The sequence below is a fragment of the Cryptomeria japonica genome, chromosome 2 (genome assembly GCF_030272615.1).
Source record: "Cryptomeria japonica chromosome 2, Sugi_1.0, whole genome shotgun sequence".
Taxonomy (NCBI): domain Eukaryota; kingdom Viridiplantae; phylum Streptophyta; class Pinopsida; order Cupressales; family Cupressaceae; genus Cryptomeria; species Cryptomeria japonica.
Genome location: NC_081406.1, coordinates 210401877 through 210424467, shown reverse-complemented (window position 1 = coordinate 210424467; position 22591 = coordinate 210401877). Strand labels below are relative to the sequence as shown.

Sequence of the window (22591 nt, the reverse complement as noted above, 5' to 3'; positions counted from 1 at the left end):
TGGAGAAATGATAGAGACAATGTATTTCGCATCAGTCCAAAACACATCACTCTTCACTATCTCCTTCACCCTTCTCCCCTGCTCTGTCTTGGCCTCAACCCACCTATTCCACTCATTAGTCATAACCATGAGTTGCAATGCCTCTTGCAACTCAATCATTCTCTCCAAGGGAATGAAATAGGATGCATATCTAGTCTCAACTGGTTTCAAGAACTCCTTCTTCGCGAAGGTCCTGAAGAGTGCATGTGAAGTGTGGTGGTTGCAGATAAACATCTGCACATCTCTCGCATCGGTGACCACTCCTCTAATCTAGTCTATCTTCCCCATGTCCTTGAGTGCATTGTTCATGGCATGCACACAACATGGGGTCCACCAAATGTGTCTATAGGCTGCCTCAATGAGTCTCACTGCTGCTCTACACACATGCGCTGCATCTGTCACTACTTGGACAACATTTTGTGGCCCAACCTCCTCAATAGCCTCCATGAGGACCTGAAACTGGAAATCAGCATCTTTACGATGCCCTGTACAATCAACTGCTCTAAGGAAGTATGGGCCCTCTGCACATGTGACCATGACGTTGATGAGTGGACGATGGCTAATGTCCATCCACCCATCCATAACTATGCTGCACCCCGATGCCACCCAACATGCCTTCATCTTCTCCATCAAAATATTGATCTTCGAATAGCATTTATCCAAGATCGAGGTCCTCATTTTCGTCTCCCCTGGTGGCACATAAGATGGTCCTCCCTTGGCCACCATAGCCATCATCTCCCTATAATAAGGAGACCGTGTAACATGAAATGGAATGTCATTGGCAAAGAAGAACTTGCCAATGGATTCATCTATCTCATCTCTCAGCTGCACATTAAACATATCAGCAATGGGGTTGCTCTGTTGTGTCTGCAACTTACGTTTCCCAGCCCTGGCAGCAGAAGTGGAAGTGGATGGAGATCCAAACATCATTCCTCTCGTCTACGAAGCATGAGAAGTATGTGGCACATTCTGGTTGCCCTGAAGTGCTGCCCTAGCAGACAAAGTAGTAGGTATTGAAATATTTGTGTCATCTGGAACCCCCCAAAGCCTATTAAACTCAATTTTGTACTATATATTTTTGGCTTCCTCCAAAAACTTACAATGTTTCACGCCTTTTCCTCTCCAAAACAGAAAGTGTGCATTCACCCTACTAATGCTACCGAACCATTCTGTGTCACAAATATTGCACTTCCACTTCCTTGTTCCCCCACTTGAATGTGATGCAGTGCCTTGTATTGATATTCGTGAAGCAAACTGTTTTAGAGGAGACTTAGAATCAAAATGACCCCTAGCATATGGTGCCAACAACTCTGAAGGGCAACCTGTACTAGCTGATGCACTTGCCATAGAACTAGATTAGGCTCCAGGATCAGCCCCATGGTCACCCCCCTCATTTTCAGGTTCATATTCTGAATCATTCTCACTATGAGAATGGATTTCCATGTCATCTTCACTCATGCCTTGGGAGCTCATTGTGAAATTGACACTGCATTTCACAAAATAAAAATAAAAATAAAATCAGCCTAGTTTAACAATATATTTTTAAATTTTTTTCCTATTCATCTCAAAATGAGATTTGATGTTGAATCTTCAGGGCAAAATGATGAATCATTTTGCCCTCAAGATTCAACATCAAATCTCATTTTGAGTCTTGATATGAATAGGGAAAAAAAATCCAAAAATGACATAGAACAATGAAAATCAGAAAATAAAACAAAAAAAAAAAAAAAAAGTTGAAAAACCCTACCTTGTGCTTGAAAAATCTCTCCAAAATGTAGAAGAATCTTCTTCTTCCTCTTCTTCTTGCTTCTTCTAGCTCCTATCACGCTTGCAATCAGCTTTTCTCACCCCTTCAATCAGTCTTCTTCAAGTTTTTCCTCCTCTTTAGCTTGCTGGAAAAAAAAATCAGTTTACCAAAATGAGACTTAAATCTAAAAGAAACATGTTTTTGTGTTGTTTTGGGGGATTGGGTGGGGCCCATGTCCAATTAGGGTTACCCCTTAATCCCCCCAAAAGGCACAAGTTTTTTAAAATATGGCTTTTTCGGTTTGTTTAGGTGTGGGAACGCGGGAGACGCCTGGGCGTCTCCCCGTCCCTCGAGAGACGCCTGGGCCCACGTCCAATTAGGGTTACCCCTTAATCCCCCCAAAAGGCACATGTTTTTTAAAATATGGCTTTTTTCGGTTTGTTTAGGCGAGGGAACGCGAGAGACGCCTGGGCATCTCCCCGTCCCTCGAGAGACGCCTGGCCCAAAAGGCACATGTTTTTTAAAATATGGCTTTTTTCGGTTTGTTTAGGCGAGGGAACGCGGGAGACGCCTGGGCATCTCCCCGTCCCTCGAGAGACGCCTGGACGCGGGAGACGCCTGGGCATCTCCCTGTCCCTCAAGAGACGCCTGGGCGTCTGTCGAGGGACGGGGAGACGACCAGGCGTCTCCCAAGGAGACGCCTAGACGTCTCCACGTCCCGACGACGATTGGGTGGCAGTGGCGGGACGGCGGGAGACGTCGCATCCACGTCCCGGCAACGATTGGGTGGCGGTGGCGGGACGGCGGGGGACGTCACATCCACATCCCCCCCGTCCCCGAGACATCCCTGACGGGGGGACGTGCCCAAAAAGGGTAGGGGCGTGTCCCCGTGGAACACTGCTTTTTAGTTAATTAGCTTTTAAGCTTTATTTAACATTTAGCTTTTCCTTTTTAGTTAATTAGCTTTTAAGCTTAATTTAGCTTTCACGCTTAATTTAGCGTTTAGCTCTTTAATCTTTTACTTTAATGTTATGTTCCAATTATAGAACATCGTCTTGTAACCTCTATATATACGTGTGTATATCGTTCAATGTAATCATCCGATAATTTAATCATTCATTCAATTTATTTTTCATGGTATCCAAGCATGGAAATTAAAAATTTTGAAATTTTTTTTTATTAAAATTTTTCGAAGTTTTTATTTAAGAGATTTTTTTAAAACTGTTTTATTTTTATTTTTTTTAAAAGAGCAGATTCTTTTTCTTTTCTTGGGCAGATTTTTTTTTTGCAAGTTGAAAATTTTCCTAAGGTTTCTACAATTTTCGATTAGGGTTTTGACCCTTCAGTTCAAGTCGAAATTTTATTCTGATTGCAGATTCTTGGTGGGTTTTTTGAGACCTCAACTGAGTAATCATCAAATTTTTTTGGGTGCATTGTTTTCCGTGCCTCAATTTTTGAGCCATCCGATCTACATTTTATTTTCAGATTCTTGGTGGATTTTTCGAGAGCTTTTCTGGGTTGGTCTCAGATTTTTTTGGGTGCTTTGTTTTCCGCACCTCGAATTTTGTGCCAGCAAATTTGCCTTGGAATTTAAAAACAGTTCACAATTTCTGCTATTTTTGTGGACGTTGGGATTTTTGCTGTTTTTTTGGGCACCATTTATGCTATTTTAAGTGTACAGAAAATTTTAATTTTGGGGTTTCTTCCAAACCTCGAAATTCATGCCAAAATTCTCCTATAGGGTTTCAGTTTTTTCAGTAGCTGCTTCTATTCTGATTTTTTTTTAAATCAGATTCTTTTGTCTCTTGCTTTCACTCAATTGACCTTGATCAACCTCGATTTCCGTGATGGCATCATTAACCAACATCATGTTGGAACACAGTCAAAAGTTCAACGACCGCAACTACAACACCTGGAAACAACATATGCTTACCATCTTTGAGTATCGTCGCCTTGATCAGCTTGTTTTGGGCAAGGAATCTCGTCCTACAACAACAGGTGATGATCAAGACAAACATGATGTGAAGAATCGAGAGGCTGTTATGCTTATCAAACTCTCCGTCACAAATGATCAACTCCCACAGGTGCCTCCGGGTAAAACAGCAAAAGAGATCTGGGATCTTTTGAAGGATCTTCATGAAACGTTCGACAAGAGTCGAGCTTTCTTTCTGAAGAATATGTTGTTTTCTATCATGATGGATGAGAAGTCATCTATCCAGGCACATCTTACGAAGATCAAGGACATCCGTGATCAGTTAGAAGATATAGGCCGAACCATGGTGGAAGAGGATATGGTAGTGATCACGCTGAAAAGCCTTCCCAGATCCTACGAGCATTTCATTGATACGCTCAATATCTCCTCTACTAGTGTTGATTTGAAGTTTCCTGATCTTTGCAACAAGTTGCTACAACAGGATCGATGGAAGCAACAATTTGGAAGCAGCGCTAGTGCATCCACTGAACAGGCTTTCACAGCCTCAGCTTCGCATAAGTACAAGGGTAAAGCTCCGTCCTTCCAGCAGAAAGGACAAGGTCAAGGTCAACCTCAGCAGTCTTCCAAAAAGAAGAGCTTACAGTGTTCCTACTGTCATATATATGGCCATTTGGTGAAAGATTGCCGGAAATTGATAGCATCCCAGCAATCCAAATAGGGAGGGTCCAAGCAAAAAGCCAGTTCTGCCACGCATTCTGATCAAAAGGAATCTGCCTTCTATGCGTTCATGGCCCAAACCTCCTCTAATGATGTTCAATCATCAGCCTGGTACATTGACTCTGGAGCCTCTCGGCATTTCACACATCGTCGGGATTGGTTTACAGAGTACATGCCTTTCACTAATTCAATGATCTTTGGTGGAGGCGAAGAGTATACTGTTGTCGGCAAGGGCAACGTTCAGATTTCATCTAGTGGGAGGGATTTAATATTCCTCAATGTATACTTTGTACCTGGTATGAAGCTCAATCTACTGTCAGTCAGTCAGATTATGCAGCATTCACCACAGTTGGATGTCGTCTTCAAGTTGCACAAGTGCAACATTGTTGACAGGGAGACTCGCACTACAGTTGCCGTTGGTATTGAGGATCATGGTCTATATAGACTTGTTGATTCTACTGGTTCTCAGGAGCTTGCCATGGCAGCTAGGAGTACTTTCATCAGCACTCTTTGGCATCAACGCTATGGGCATCTCAATGTCCACTATCTCTCTCAGTTGGTTTGAGAGGATCTAGTCGTAGAATTACTTGAGATTCAAACTCAAAATCATGGAGTTTGCGAAACGTGTCAAGCTGGAAAGCAGCATAGGACTTCGTTTTCAGATGGAGACGCTTGGAGAGCATCCAAGGTCTTGCAGCTCGTTCATGCAGACATTTGTGGTCCCATGAACACTCCATCGGTCACAGGATGCAGGTATTTTCTATTATTTGTTGATTATTTCAGCAGACACATGTGGGTTTATTTTCTTAAACAGAAATCAGAGGTGTTCACCATGTATCAAATGTTTAAGGCCTTAGTGGAAAAAGAGTCTAGCTGTCAGATAGTCACTCTTCGGTCTCACAATGGAGGGGAATTTTGTTCTACAGAGTTCACCAACTTTTCTGCATCACATGGCATTAAGCATCAGCTTACCACACCTTACACCCCATAGCAGAACGGTGTTGTTGAGCACAGGAACCGTACAATCACTGAGATGGCTCGGTCTATGTTGGAGCATAGAAATGTTCCAAAACACTTTTGGGCGGAAGCGGTCTTCACTACAGTCTACCTTCTGAACCGATCTCCCACAAAGGCCGTTAAGAAGATGACTCCAGAGGAAGCTTGGTCTGGCAAGAAACCCAAAATCAGTCATTTGAAAGTTTTTGGCTCTACAGCTTATGTTCGGATTCCAGATGCCACACGCACCAAACTGGATCCAAAGAGTCAAAAATTGATGCTCATCTACTACAGTGACAACCACAAGGCATATCTGTTGGTTGATATAGACACTAATCACCTCATATTCAGTCGAGATGTAGTATTTGATGAAGAAAGAGGGCCTTTTCAGCCTTCCTCTCTTGATTTGAGCACTGAGGATCACCCTCCAAAGGCTGTAAGTATGGGTGTTCGTCTTCCCTTAGCTCCACCTGATGGGAGGGATTTAGTTGACTCTGAAGTTGTGAGGTCTCCCAGGCATGACATTGCACCCCCTGACTTTCCTCAAGATCTTCTCGATCCACATCCAAAGGAACTTGCTCCAGATATTCTTGGCACTCTTCATCTTGCAGCAGATGTTGGTACTTCTACTCTCCGGCCTAAGTGGTGGGCCAAGACCATTGGTGTTCTTCATGATGATGAGCTCATTGAGGGTAGATCAGTTAGAGGTAAGAGCAAGCAACACACAGTTAATTTTGCTCTTATGGCCAACATTCACAATATTTATGAGCCTCAAACATATACAGAGGCTAAAGGTGTACCTGAATGGGAAAAGGCTATGGCAGCGGAGCAACATAGTCTTCTGAAAAACAACACTTGGGTATTGTCCGATCTTCCTTCAGGAAAGAAGCCCATTGGCTGCAAATGGGTGTTTAAAGTCAAGTATAAAGCTGATGGGAGCCTTGATAAGTACAAGGCTTGGTTGGTGGCAAAAGGGTTTTCACAGAAGGAGGGCATCGACTATTAGGAGACATTTGCTCCCACAGCCAAGATGAGTACTATTAGGCTTGTCCTTGCTCTCTCAGCTCAATTTATATGGAAAGTCCATCAAATGGACGTCAAGAGTGCCTTTTTCAATGGTGATTTGCAGAAAGAAGTCTACATGACGCAACCTCCAGGTTTCAAGGTTGTCGGTAAGGAACACCAGGTATGTAGACCAGTCAAAGCACTCTATGGCCTCAAACAAACTCCTTGTGCATGGTACATCAAAATTGATAAGTACTTGATTGATCAAGGCTTTCAAAGGAGTCTTTCAGATCCCAATTTGTATGTCAAACATACTAGTGATGATATTCTATTTCTAGTAGTCTATGTTGATGATCTCATCATTACTGGCAATGCAGCACATCTGATCATGCAGGTCAAACAAAATTTGTGTCAGCATTTTGATATGACAGATTTGGGACTTCTCCATTATTGTCTCGGTGTAGAGGTTTGGTAGACTGATAGCCACATATTCATTTCTCAGTCGAAGTATGCCAAGAGCCTACTAGATATGTTTCGAATGCAAGATTGTAAACTTGCATCTACACCTATGGAGATAGGGCTCAAATTATCAGCCAAATCAGATTCACCTATAGTGGATGAATCTTCAGTCAGTCAACTAGTGGGCAGCCTCATCTATCTCACCGCCACTAGACCTGACATCAGTTATGCTGTAAGCTATATTTCTCGCTTCATGTCAGCCCCAAAAGTTGAACATTGGGTTGCAGCGAAGCGTGTGCTTAGATATGTGAAGGGCACTCCTGATTTTGGCATTCTGTACAACAGAAGCAAAGATCCTAGGCTGGTTGGTTTCACAGACTCAGATTGGGCAGGTTGTGTTGATGACAGAAAGTCAACTTCTGGGTATGTTTTCAGCTTGGGTATAGGTGCAGTCACATGGACCAGCAAGAAGCAACAGGCAATAGCTCTTTCCTCAACTAAAGCAGAGTATCGGGGAACTGTTAAGGCAGCATGAGAGGCAATTTGGCTACGTAGGATGCTTGCAGACATGAAAATGTCTCAACCAGGACCTACTCCCTTGTTTTGTGATAATCAAGGGTTTCTAAAATTAGCCAAAAATCCAGTCTTCCATGAGCAGACAAAGCATGTGGAGCTTCATTATCATTTCATCCGCCAGCATGTTGAAGATGGATCAGTGATACTGCAGTACATTCCTACAGAAGATCAGAATGCAGATATCCTCACCAAGTCCTTGAGCCCGGCAAAGTTTCTCAAATTTAGAGGGCAGCTTGGTGTGATAGATAGCATGACCATTAAGGGAGGGTATTAGAATATTTAATTATATTTAAGTCACCTATATTTAGTTCCTTGTTTAATGGTCATTTAGCTTTTTAGTTAATTAGCTTTTAAGCTTTATTTAGCGTCTAGCTTTTTCTTTTTAGTTAATTAGTTTTTAAGCTTTATTTAGCATTTAGCTTTTTCTTTTTAGTTAATTAGCTTTTAAGCTTAATTTAGCTTTCACGCTTAATTTAGCGTTTAGCTCTTTAATCTTTTACTTTAATGTTATGTTCTAATTATAGAACATAGTCTTGTAACCTCTATATATACGTGTGTATATCGTTCAATATAATCATCCGATTATTGAATCATTCATTCAATTTATTTTTCATTATTTAGGATCCCAAGAACGAGGAGATATAGAGTCAATATGCTTAGAACTACCTAACTATGTTAAAGGGCCTAATGGATATGAAGGGTCTTATCATCAAGCAGTTAATGGACAATTCCTCTATAAATTAAAGGGCATAATGAATCCTCTTCACTGTTTGTCAATCTAGCGCCTTGGGCTCCAAAGTATCACCCATATATAGGTGTGAATATCCAAATGAATTATATCGGCAATTTGTTGCATTTTGTGCAGATTCAGGACATATTATCTCAAATGCAATGTCAATAGTTGCAGCACTGCTAGACTCGAGCAGCAGCCCCCCAAGAAACGGTTCTGGCAACCTAATCTACTGGTAACAATATCCATGGATATTATATGGTTTGTAGCAATAAGATTACTGTTGAATAGCTATATCAATATCTGTACTATTAAGGTTCTAACTTTGTACATAAACCATATTTCAAGTGGAATCTATTCTTGATAAGAAGCATAAGACCAATTTTGAAAACTCTACAGCTCAATGCAATGCCATAATCAGTGATTATCTGCTGACAGACAAGCTATCTTGAGAACCTTGTTTTTCATACTACTTCTAAATATAAAAAATGTTTTTAAATAATTCCATTCATAAAAATCATATGGCGACAATGTATATATTTCTTAAATACATTTAAGCTCAATATTTTCAAAAGATAATATGTAATAATGAAATGCAGTGATACTCATGGCATGGTAATTAAAAGGAAAGCTGTGTTCTAACCATGGAAAAAGATCAAATGTAATCTCTTAGTGATGTGTATATTAGAGGGGACAGAAGTATCTCCATGTGACAATTACTTGTTTCTTCAGCAACAACCTAAACTAAAATGTAAACTCAATATGGTATTTTTTAATCACGTACTTGTAATCACCCATAACAGAGTTATATGAATAAGATTCTAGCTCATTAAATTCTTGACAAGGCATAAGTTCAATGGCATTAACTCCCAATTCCTGTTCATGAGAAGAAAGAAGAAAATAAATTAGCAAAGATAAACATTTAGGAACATTAACAATTGTTAAACAAGTATAAGTCAAGCATTATTATCAAGCATAGGCAGATAAGTGAATCTCACACAATCTCAAAATATTTCTAGTACAGGTCAAGCATAATTGTTGATAAAATGCTAGACTTTTATAATAAGATTTAAGAAAATAGCTACTGAGAGCATTCTTTTAACTCATCATTATAAATGAAATTGTGAAATATTTGTTCAAAAATCCTCAGGTATTGGACTTAAAAAAAAATTACAAATGAAATTATACTATATTAAGAGAAACTATAAACTGGATTATCAACTTTCTTCCTGCGAGTATATGGTACTGTGTTCAAACTTCGTGGTATGAAACTAATAGGAGGAAAAACAAACAAAAGTAGAGAAGTTTCATCACACCAATTTCAATATAACCCAAAGATTGTGAGTCATTGACAAGTATAACATACTCTATCTTTTAAAATTGATAAAATATATCGTATAGGCCTCTAGCCTTTTGCCCAAAAAAAAAAGTAGAACACCCAATAGAAATTAGAAAACCATCTCATGAAGCATTTTATATGTGAAGTACAAGAATTGAAAGAACAAAATATAAAGGGTACAGCTCAGCCAACAAGACATATCACCATGTAAACAAAGTGTGGCGGGGTTGTAGATGAATTCTAGCAGGAAAGTTGTCAAGACCACAATATCAAACTTTCATCTACCATGTGTGTCAGGAAGCTAGTAATAAATAATCCAGCTGCAACACCACTAACTTTATTAATGATTTACCACAAGCATGTCTGAAGGCAGGTAAGAGATAATTAATCATGCAACCCCACTAGTTTGACGATGGATGACCATAAGCATGTTGAAATGCTAATTGTTAACAATCAGGGATGCAACAAAATTCATAGTTTTTAGGAACAATTGCAGTGTAAATAGCATCATTAAATATACTGTGTTTCCTAATATCCTTGAATTGGCTCATCTGACAGTTGTGTTATTCAAGTCCTTATATAAGTTCCAAAATCTAGAGAAGGTACTAAAATGCTACGGGTAATGGGAACAAATAATAAGAGAAAAATGAATGTATGGTCTTGTCCTTGTGCGGGTTATCTACAGCTGCATTTTGACTGCAAGCAAGAGGTAACTCGAGTGAGGATGGTGCAGGAGCAGTGCCTATATCTGCCTTAGATACGTTTGTAAAGGTTGAATTTGACTTTTTGAGATTTAAACTTACAATAATGAAACGAAGGAGAGTCTACCTTTGGAAGGACTAAAACTAGTGAAATCAGTTAGTGTAGTAAGTTGAAAGTGGAAGAAGATTCACTTCTTATTATCAAAAGCTGCAAGAAAGACTTGATCAAGGACTGGAACCTTTGAAATTTAATACAATACGTCAAATGTGTGGCAAAGAGTTCTTGCAAACATAGATCTGAACCACTTCTATAGAGAAAAAAAACCAGGTGATATATTATTTAGCAAAAGCGAGCAAATTCCCTTCTCAGCAAAAGTTAGTTATCAGGCCTCTGAAAGGTGGTTAGATTCTGTGCTAACTGCTACCTAATGATATTTGTGCTAAGTTCCCCTTCAAACCCCACTTTTCAATCACTTTCTTTACCGATCAATGCAATGACATTCCGGAAATGTGAATGATAAAATGCTAGTCTGAAATGGACCTTGCCTCACTCCAAGCAAGCGATCCAACAATTGGTGTTGGGTGGTGGCAATGCAGTGATTGAAGCAATGTTTTCCTCATTTTATAAGAGGTGAAGGATGATGATCAGTGGATAGAATATATTTGTTTGTTTTTTTCATTCTCCAGATATTAAAATGTAATGTCCCCAAATTGGGATAGCCTAAAATTAACAATTCCAACAATACAATTCATTTTACCAATAGCATTCTAAAGTTAACTCATTTAAAAGTTATTGAGCTTGAGAGTTAATGAACAATAAACATCATATGAAATGATAAATAAGTTTGCTACTAGAACCTAAACCCTAGCTTACTCCCCATAACCAACCATAGTAGAGTTTGGTGAGGAAAACCACAAAAGGGCGCCCGGAGACTTTTCAGCCCAATTAAGCCCAAGAGCACGGAGCATCCAACCAAGACAACTCGCCCCTTGGCCACAAATGGAAACAACATCCAACTAAGACAATTCCATCCACTCGGGGTGGCCTACTTAATTCAAGAGAACTGGTCTGCTGCCTCTCCCTAACATATTTCCTTAATTCAAGAGAACTGGTCTACTACCTCTCCCTAACATATTTCCTTCCATTCTACGTGTGACTTCTTGTGGGGACAAGGAATAGATAAATTTTATTAATTAAAGAAGCATAATAGATTGCCAAAGCTTATTAATATCTTGGTCAAAGATATATAAGGAGTATAGATGTATAATATATTAATAACATTTATCCACACTGCATACCAAATACTTGTTAATTCACAAGTCTGCTGCTTACCTGAATGTCGATATCTTATATCCAATCTCATCTGATCTTTCAATCTCCCCTATATATTTCAGCAAACTATAGATGTTGCGTTTCCATATATAACTACTAAATTCAGGCTAATAATATTAGATCAGATTCTGACCTTATTTGTCTTATTTCCTGATTATCAGATCAATTGCTTATTCCCCATTTTTATGCCTTCCCCAAATGACTCTTTGTCTCTCTTATTTATATCTTTATGAGGAATGGATCACAAACCTTCAACTGAACCGTTGCCCTTTAATAGCTTATAATTTAATTTTAATTTAATCCTTCTTAATTCCCAATCGCTAGTATGAAACTAGTGTCACTTTTTCGTTGAGTATTATTTCCATAGACTTATATGATATTGATGCTACTTCAAGTGATTTCCTTATTTGTTAATTTAGGCAGATATCATTGTCTAATTCTAGGGGAACAATCTCTAACAGTCTTTGTCTTTTGCAAAGTGCGATTCATATTGTAATTCCCAGCCATAAAGCTGCTGCATTCAAAGATTATAGAATGGGATTTACTGCCGCTGAGTCATCCAAACCATCCAAAAGCTACCATAATGCAACATTGCCTCCTTGAATGCATTGATTATGATGCAGATGGGAATTGGTTTGAAAACGGATCATTACATAGAAGCTGTCGTGGTGCAGCTGGCAGCACAGAATGATAGATAGTGTTTAAGATTAAGAACTAAGGATGATGTTCAAAGTTGATGATGAAATCACCCTACAATTCATAAAGCACGTCCTTGACAGAGAAGGATTGGAGTGTAAGGATTGGAGTGTTCTGGCTTTCTAGTGGGCTATGTCCCAGCATTATTGGAGTCAAATCTTTGTTTAAAGGTGGAAGATGAAATTACCTGCAAATGGATTGTAAATGTTTTGAGACTGGAATCTCTTCTAATTATTTATTATCCCTACCACAGTCTCTCCTATGTCACTCAACAATAGTCAATGGATTGTTGATGCCAGGGGTTTTAATCAATCTTGAAAAGAGAATGGAAAATGTGGAAAAATTTTGTCAAGATGTGGCATTGGTCATCAATAATTTGCTGGTAATTTTTTTATATTATAAATTGTATGTTGGTAGTGATTTCCCCACCCCTGTAATATTTCAATAAGGGGTTTTTAGATCTCACGTGAATTAAGTGTTGAAACCAAGTATCGAACTGGTAGATAGAGATAAAAGGACTTCAGCTGCCCCTTCATTTCTTCAAGTATCTCTTTCGATCACCTTTGACTGCATTTTCTATGAAATATCAGCTTCTAGGAACATCCTTTATGCAGCTTTTAGCCATTATAGTGTATGTGTTTCTTGCCTCTAAGGTGCAGACCCCTATATATAGATATATATATATATATAAAGGGGCCTGCATACATACATACATACATATATATATATAGTGTATGTGTTTAGCCATTATAGTGTGTGTGTTTCTTGCCTCTAAGGTGCAGACCCCTATATATAGACATATATATATATATAGGGGCCTGCATACATACATACATACATGCATACATACATACATACATGCATACATACATGCATACATATATATATATATCAAGGCAACAAACTAAGAAAAGGGAATAACAACAATACATGAGTTGATTATTATTAAACAAGCAAAATCGTTTCCATACCCAAATTACATTAATCAGGTTAGACTCTAGAGCATTCTCTTCACATTCAAATTAAGTTGACACAACTTTCAATTAACTTTGACTCAAACCTATTTGAGTGAAAGATATGCCTATTGCTTAATCACAAATAACAACATTGCACAAAAATACATTTCCCCCCCTTTTGAGCTGCATTTCCAAGACGGGGACATTTCCAGGACAAGGAAACAAGGATGTGATGTCTCCTACCGTCCCGCCACCGCCATCGATGCTCCGCCGGAGACCAAGAAACGTCTTTGCATCTCCCAAGGAAATGTGGAGACGTTGAGATGTCGCCAAGTCTCCTTGGGAGACATCTCGGCATCTCCACGTCTCCTTGGGAGACGCCTAGGCATTTCTCGGGGAGCAGGGAGACATCCAGATGTAATAAGGCATGAAAAAATTAATTTTTTTTAAAATAGTGTTTTTTTTGGGGGTTGGGGGGTAACCCTAATTTGATGTGGGCACCACCCCTTCCCCCAAAACAACACAAAACCACCATATTTTGTGATTTCACTCACACTTTCAAAGTCTGATTTTTTTCTCCAGCAAGCTAAAGAGGAGGAAAATCTTGGAGAAATTTGATTGAAGGAGTCAAAAGAGTGAGTGCAAGTGTGAGAGGAGTGAAAAGGAGCAAGAAGAAGAGGAGGAGGATTCTACAACATTTTGGATAGATTTTTCAAGCACAAGGTAGGGTTTTTCTTGTTTTTTATTTGTTTTATTTTCTGGTTTTCAATTCTTTGTTTGTTTAAACTTTTTTTCTTTTTTTCATCTCAAAATCAGATTTGATGTTGAATCTTGAGGGCAAAATGATGAATGAATCATTCATCATTTTGCCCTCAAGTTTCAACATCAAAATTTTATTTTTTTATTTTAAATAATATAAATTATAAATTGTAAATTTTGTTTTCAAAATTGAAATTTCAAATTTGTATTTCAATTTGTTAAACTAGGCTGAATTTATTTTTATTTTTATTTTGTAAAATGCAGTGTCACTATCACAATGAGCTCCCATGACATGAGTGAGGATGAGATGGAAATCCATTCTCATAGTGAAAATGATTCAGAATTTGAACCTAAGGATGAGGGGGGTGACCATGGGGCTGATCCTGGAGCCCAATCTAGTTCCATGGCGAGTGCAACAACTAGTACAAGTTGCCCTTCAGAGTTGTTGGCACCGTATGCTAGGGGTGCTTATGATCCTAAATCTCCTCTAAGACAGTTTGCTTCAAGAGTAGAAGGCACATCACGTACAGGTGGGGGAACAAGGAAGTGGAAGTGCAAAATTTGTGGGGTTGAATGTTTTGGTAGCATCACTAGAGTGAATGCACACTTCCTTTTTTGGACAGGAAAAGGTGTGGATCATTGTAAGTTTTTGAAGGAAACTAAAAATATAGAGTAAAAAATTGAGATGAACAAGCTTTGGGGCATTCCAGATGACAGAGATGTTTTAGTCCCTACTAAGGTAGCTCTTCAGCAGAGCCAACAAATGCAACATACTTCTCCTCATGCATCGCAGTCTTCGCACACGAGAGGAATGATGTTTAGACCTTCACCCACTTCCACTTCTAGTGCCATGCCCCAATCACGAGAGGCTAGGGGGACGGGGAAACGCAAGTTCCACACCTTGCAGAGTAACCCCATAGCTGATTTGTTTAATGTGAAGCTGAAGGATGAAATAGATGAGTCCATTGGCAAGTTCTTTGCCAATGGCATCCTATTTCATGTTGCACGGTCTCCTTATTATAAGAAGATGATGTCTATGGTGGCGAAGGGAGGACCATCATATGTGCCACCAAGTGAGACAAAATTGAGGACCTCGATCTTGGATAAGATTCTAAGATCAATATTTTGATGGAGAAGATGAAGGCATGTTGGGTGGTATATGGGTGCAGCATAGTTATGGATGGGTGGACGGATGTTAGCCATCGTCCACTCATCAACATCATGGTCACATGTGCAGAGGGCCCATACTTCCTTAGAGCAGTTGATTGTATAGGGCATCGCAAAGATGCTGATTTTCAATTTTAGGTCCTCGAGGAGGCTATTGAGGAGGTTGGGCCACAAAATGTGGTCCAAGTAGTGACAAATGCAGCCCATGTGTGGAGAGGAGTAGGGAAACTCATTGAGGCAGCCTATAGACATATTTGGTGGACCCCATGTTGTGTGCATGCCATAAACAATGCACTCAAGGGCATGGGGAAGATTGACTGGATTAGAGAAGTGGTCAGCAATGCAAGAGATGTGCAGATGTTTATCTGCAACCACCACACTTCACATGCACTCTTCAGGACCTTCGCAAAGAAGTTCTTGAAACCAGTTGAGTCCAGATATGCATCCTATTTCATTCTCTTGGAGAGAATGATTGAGTTGCAAGAGGCATTGCAACTCATGGTTATGACTAATGAGTGGAATAGGTGGGTCGAGGCCAAGACAGAGCAAAGGAGAAGGGTGAACGAGATAATGAAGAGTGATGTCTTTTGGACTGATGCGAAATACATTGTCTCCATCATTTCTCCAGTATTCCAAGTCACCAAATATGGGGATAGGGATGCACCTAACCTTGGAGAGGTGTATGAGTGCATCGACTCTATGCTTGACCAAATGAAGGTTGTTGTGCAAGTGAAGGACCCCCCTCTAGCATTCTACAATGAGCACATCCAACCAATCATTCAACGCAGATGGGACAACTTGAACACTCCTTTCCATATGGCTGTCTTTGCCTTGAATCCTAAGTGGTACAAGGCTAGACCAGGTAGAGTGACACCAATTCAGGATGATGAGGTGAAGGTGGGTTTCTTTATGTGCATAGAGAAGATGTATGATTCTAGAGATGCCAACATAATTCAGACTGAGTGGGAAAGATTTGCCACTCTTAGAGGCTATTCAGATGCGGCAAAGATGGATATGGAAACTATGGCATGGGAAGATCCACTTTTGTGGTGGAATTGTCATGGTCTGAAATCTTTGACCACCACTCTAGCTATTTGTCTGTTATCCCAAGTTTCCAATTCTTTAGCTGTTGAGAGGAACTAGTCTACATATAGCTTCATCCACTCTCTTAAGAGGAAGAGACTTACCTCTAAGAGAGCAGAGAAGCTTATGGTTGTACACATTGCTTTGCGTCTCATGGACCGCAAGACACTTGTGTACAAGGAGAGTCCAACGGCACAATGGGATGTAGAGCCAAAGGAGCCTTCACAAATTGATGAGGATAATCCTACCACTTCAAATGTAGGGCTGGTTGGTGTGAGCTTGAGGAGTCCAGCAATTCCAGTGATGAGGAGTTTGCAGATCATTGGAGGCCTCCCTTCGCTACATTTTGAGTTTTGACATTTTGGCATTTTGTCTTTTATAATGCTATTGCTATTAGTACCTGTATTTGCTACTCATTGTAATGATGAATCATGTACTCATCTTTATAGACTTTGTAACATCTCATATGTAATGTCTCTACTAGTTAGAGATCATTAACCTGCAAAATAGATTGTTAGAATACAACAAATATATATATATATATATATATATATATATATATATATATATATATATATATATATATATATATATATATATATATATATATATATATATATAAGTAATCTAAATTGCAATCTAACTTTAAAATACTTACTTAACATAATCACAAATTTTATCTAATAAAAAGGATACGATTGCCATACGAAAGTATGTCCTTAGACGGTCGTGAAGCTCGCCTTCTTGGAACCCATCTTGGTTCCAAGCCCTCCAGGAAGTCGAAGGTTAATTCGACTCCTGTGTTGAATGTAATTTCTTACATCCAAGCCCTCCAGGAAATCGAAGGTTAATTCGATTCCTGTCTTGGGTGTAAACTCTTACACCCAAGCCATCCAAGGAAGACCCTATGTCAATTCCTTGCCTTGGATGATGCATCCCATCATCCAAGTCCTCAGAGGGGACCGGCCAGATCCGTCTCTTCTTGGATGAACTTAGTCAACCAAGTCATATATATGCATATAGATATTCAGTATATACTGCCTACCAAGGATTATCATAATCCCTCTATTAGGCTAAGGGAATTTCTTCCCTATAACCTTCATCATATATATCACATTAATATTACATTTTATAATTCATTACTATTTTCCATTCCATAATTTACGTCTTCATTTACATATTCTTTAATCTTTCTAATGATCCTAAATATACATACATATTCTACATAGATTCCTATCTTTATTGCTACATTCATATAAGTAATCATTAGAGATATATGTATTCATAAAAATGCATTAATATGTGTGTGTGTGTGTGGCACACACGTCCACACACATATATACCTTAAGACTTCTTAACCCCTCTTACCTGTACGCAGATTGTAGCCTGCGGTTGGAGTTCACATTGTAGATGTCGCCTGCAGATTGGGAGGCATACCACAAAGAACACAAATGTTACTTCCTGTAACTTGATAACAATTCTGATCTGATCTTATCAATGGTGATGTCACTAGATGCTTTTGATTCCTTCCCTTTATATCTCTCAATTTGAGGGAGAGGTCACACCTCTTCATCATGTATGCCCTTTGGCAAGAGACATACCCTTTCACCATTAGCACCCTTTGAAAGAGTGTAACTCTTCATTATTTCTACCATTTGAAAGGGACACAACCTTTCATAATCAGATCTGCACTTATTATTTAAATCAAATCTGCACTTCTCATCACCAAATTATCCCCCCTCTCAAATGAGGTTTTGTTCTCCCTTTTATATATCATTGTTGAGGGAGTCACAACTTTTCCTTTCATGTCTTTTGACTTTTCATTAACTTAATTAATTTTTTATTAATCATATTTAATTATATCATTTTATATTTTAATTTTATTATTATCATTTATTATTAAATTCTATTTCAAAGTGGGGATATTATTATCATTTATTATTAAATTCTATTTCAAAGTGGGGATATTACTGTTATCATAGTTATCATAGTTAGCTCCTCATTATCATAAATGTGACCAATTGATGAGAGCTGGTCTTAATTCTGTTATCCTCATAAAATATGAAGTGATAGTCTCTTCTTTACTCATTTTAATATTAGAAAGTTGATTTTTAAGTGTGAGGATTCTGCTCGTGTTGTTAATCTCAAACATGTCTTTCAAGGCTTTGAACATGTCATATGCAAAATCTAACTTTGTAATGATAGGTAGTAGATGACTCTTTACTCCATCTACTAATAACTCCATTGCTTTAATATTGTTCTTTTCCCACTGACTCTGTTCGTCTTTTCCATCAAGTTTAGAAGCATTCTCTATTATTGTTTTTAACTCATTCTTCCTTAGTACCAACATCATTCGTAGTTTCCATGAATCATAGTTTGAGGTACCTTCAAGTCTGTCTTTGAATCTGATTCCATTCGTCATTTTAAAATACAGACTTTCAAGGAGATATCAATCTGATCTTAATCAGATCTTCCTTCAAGCGGTTAGGCTTTATAGAAGGAAACCTGGCTCTGATACCATGTTAAATTTATGGATCAGAATTAAAATTTATCTTGTTCTATGTATTATCTATCACTGAATTGTTGTATAAATCTGATTGTCTTCTTTTATGTTGCAGGAGAGGAGGAGCATTTATTAATTTCAAATGTCCATTCTCACACATTTCATTTGGTATATGTAGTGGGCTGGGTACGGTCAAGCGACGCCTTGACCGGCCATGTCTTTTGGACATGGCCGATCAAGACATCACTTGATCGTGCCCCCTCACGATAATAATGCAAGGCATATTACGTACCAACCGGTGCATATATTAAGACACCCGATAATTATCGGTGGTGTATAGTTATCTTACCACCCGATATAATTATCGGTGGAGCATGGTTTATATTAACACCCGATATAATTATCAGTGGCGCATGGTAATGTTGGCATTATCTTTTACACCCGATATACTCTGTGTGAACATAGACTAATCTAAACGATAGTTTAACCGCTAATCGTAAAGCATGATAAATGGTAACCATAGCTAATCTCCGATAGTAAGTTAAAATACAAATCATACTTAACTGAAGCAAGTAAGTCGAATCACCAAATGTCTAAGGCCAATAGGCCAATTAGAAATTTGGATTAGCTAGGTTTGTCAGATGATTCCGACCGTAGCTATAAATCATCAACAGTCCAAGAGACCTGAAAGGGGGTTGCATACATTACCCTAAAATCTTAAAGGCAAAATGAAAGTGGCAAGAAAGCATGCTATGTCTTATTGCTTCTGGGGTTCAATATAGATAAAGTAATGCTTGATGCAATGAAAGGAACTCATGATGTTGAAGTGACACTTTACTCGTGCCTCAAAACTGTTCCTAGTCAAGTGACACTTGACTCAATTCAAGGTGCTATTTTGTGCCAACTGACATTCGGCTTATGCATCGAAATAGATCAGCCATGGATCTCATTTGATCAAGTGACACATAAAAATTTATTGGCTCTGGTTGCAAAAAAACTGTAAATTGCACCCTGTGGCTCAAGGACATGTTGAGTTTCACAAATCAAAGTCAAGTCTAACAAGCTTAACTAATAAGCATAGGGTCTCCAACAAAACAGGATTAATAAATTTGTTTTCTGTGGGATGTATATGAGTATCCCTAGTGTTCATAAAGGCATGTGCTTTGTCCCCAAATTATCTATTAAAAATCAAAATCAAATTGAGGTCTGATTTTTCAGTAGTCATTGTAGTTTTGAGTCTTCAATGCTTTTCATCAGGTCTTGTTACTAATAAATAAATAAAAATTAAATATTAAAATAACTTAATTACTAAAACATTTTAAAAATGCAACTCATTCCATGGCAGTCAGACAGAGAAAATAGCACCTGGTATCCATAGAATGAGATATATAATACACTTGCACTAACAAAGAACGATTAAATATTCACAGGTCCAAGCTCCTAATAGTAATTATCCATTGATCTTTCACGAACATAATCTCAAACTCAGGTCATGACTTTGAAGTTTGGGAGCCTACGATTTAAATGTGACCCGTTCCAAAATATATAATTCCTCGCAACTTCAGTCATCTATAAGTATTGTGATGTTCTGTTATGTCAAATATTAAATATCCCTATACATTCATTTCCTAGAGCAATAACTTTTAATATCATTTAATAAAGAAAAGCCAAAAATATTAAAAGAAGTCCATATCAAACTACAAAGGGAAGACAAAAATATTTTTATGAATTTATAATAAAGAAGAAGTCAAAAAGAACATGATTCCTAATTATACTCAAAAGAGAGTAGACCTTCAAGTGCTTCAGTTTTTCAACTAGACCAAGATATGTCCCTGGATGATTAACATTGCTTGATCCATGTTTGGTAAAACCACGAACATGCATTTCATAAATAAAGAGATCTTTTTGTGGAAGTTTCAGAGGCAAGTCCCCTTGCCAATCAAACTGCAATCACAACAAAATCACAAGAATTAACCATATTTCTTGCAAAAAACAAATTAAAATGCATGTTTGTTAAAAATTGGTTTATCTTTAAACTAGGATTTCAATTATCCATTGTTGAAGTGGCCTAATTAGACCAGTTTAGATTATTATAATTGCATATTGACTTCTACATCACCGAACTTACTTGATTTTGATTTATATCTTGGATGTGGCCCTGAACATATAATCCCTTTTTAATCATCCAAAAAAGTGGATAATTTACCTCAGATTTATCACACTTGATATGGGAACTTGCAATACGCACATTTTATTACAAAAATGAAATATCTTAAAGAAAATTTTCATACCTCATCATCAGGAACAGGTACCATGCCAGCCATTTGAGGCCAAAAATTTCCTCCAGGACCTAAAACCCCATACTCTTCTCTGCTTATCACTGCCTACATAATTTAATACCAAGAACATATTAATTTCAAACCCTGCTTCAAAAAAGCACAATATTGTTGTAGTCTATTTATTGACTAAAGGTGTCTTCCTAATCAGATATTTCTAATTATAATATCCTCCCAAAAAGAATTTATATAAGGCACCCAATTCAGTTCATTACAAGAAATTTACCTACAAGCTCAACAGTATAGAAAAATAAAATCCAAGTTTCGGGCACTTACAAATGGAACAAAATAATAGAAGCCTGACATTAGTTTTACTTTTAGAAGATAAGTAATTTCCATTGTAAAGCACAATCGTCCAAATAATTGACAATGACAAACTCTTATGGAGTATTCGGAATTTAAAACAACAATATAATGAAATATTATACATTTTTGTGCATATTAATTGAAATAAACAAGATTCTCAAGACAAATGGCACTAATATTGTCAATAAAAGAAAGCCTTTTCAGAGATTACAAACTAGAAATCTGTCATCAACCTACCTTAGCATAAGGGTCCAACAATATGCATGAAGCATCATAGCGATGACCTTCCTCAGGACAATACTCTCCATCAACTTGATAACCATACAACATACCATCAAACTTTCCAGCAAGGAATGTGTGCCATACATCTCCTGTTTTGTTAAGTAAGGGATCAAGAGGAATTTGCTTGGTTACCTTACCCTGCCATAAAAGTGCAACATAAAAAGTTTAGCAAAATCTTCAGAAACAGCAATTTATGAGTAAATTTATTTTTAAAAGTAATAAAACTAGCCTGCTATGGTCTAAAAAGAGCAAAGGAGTGACTAATGTAATTTATAATTAATAAACGACATAAGTCATAATGAAAACTGAAGAATTTTATATTAAATTGATAGTTAGCCTACTCGCCAAAGCAAACTTTCAACCAGTTTTCAACAGAAACTCAGCAAGTTTGTGTTTAAAACTTGTTGTGCACAGCAAAGAAGGCCCACACCACTGAAAAAGACCAATTTTACATCAAAAATGCCTCTACTTTTTGCTCTCCAAGGCAAGAAAACCTTCTCCAGCAGAAAACACAATATTTGCAACAATTTTTCATCAAGAGAAGATCGAAAGAGATTTTTTGCTGAATTTTGAAGGCAAATTGGAAGCACAGATAGTGTTGATGTGTTTTTTATGCACTGCATACACAGAATAAAATACCAAGGTATCTTATCCTCTCTTGAACAAAATCTCCTCAAATGCTGAACTAAGTAATCATACGAGGTGACTCCAAGGTTTCTACTGTCAGGTCCTAACGTGTGGATAACTCAATGGGTTGATGTGTTATCGCTGGAATCACAAGGGGACTTATATTTTGAACTTGAATGCGGTTGGAATGTGGAAATTTACTTGACTTAAACAACAAAAGACAAAAGAGATTGAGAGTTAAGAAAGCTAATCTAATCCTAAGAATGTAAGAGACCATGAATGACTTAGTGAAACTCAACCA

The 22591-nt window shown here is 38.0% G+C and overlaps 1 protein-coding gene across 3 annotated transcripts in view; it reads right to left on the bottom strand.

The window, feature by feature from the left end:
* Positions 1-22591, bottom strand: part of LOC131074955 (isoamylase 1, chloroplastic) — a 195445-nt gene that overhangs the window by 115271 nt on the left and 57583 nt on the right. For 2 of the 3 annotated variants that reach the window (XM_059216531.1, XM_059216530.1), the window contains exons 2-6: positions 21619-21801; positions 21031-21123; positions 20868-20912; positions 20531-20683; positions 8987-9078 (exon numbers count right to left, since the gene is read on the bottom strand). In XM_059216531.1, the coding sequence (XP_059072514.1) occupies positions 8987-9078; positions 20531-20683; positions 20868-20912; positions 21031-21123; positions 21619-21801 (566 nt within the window). The remainder of the gene's footprint in view (positions 1-8986; positions 9079-20530; positions 20684-20867; positions 20913-21030; positions 21124-21618; positions 21802-22591) is intronic. The other variant, XM_058011701.2, reaches the window with a different exon arrangement.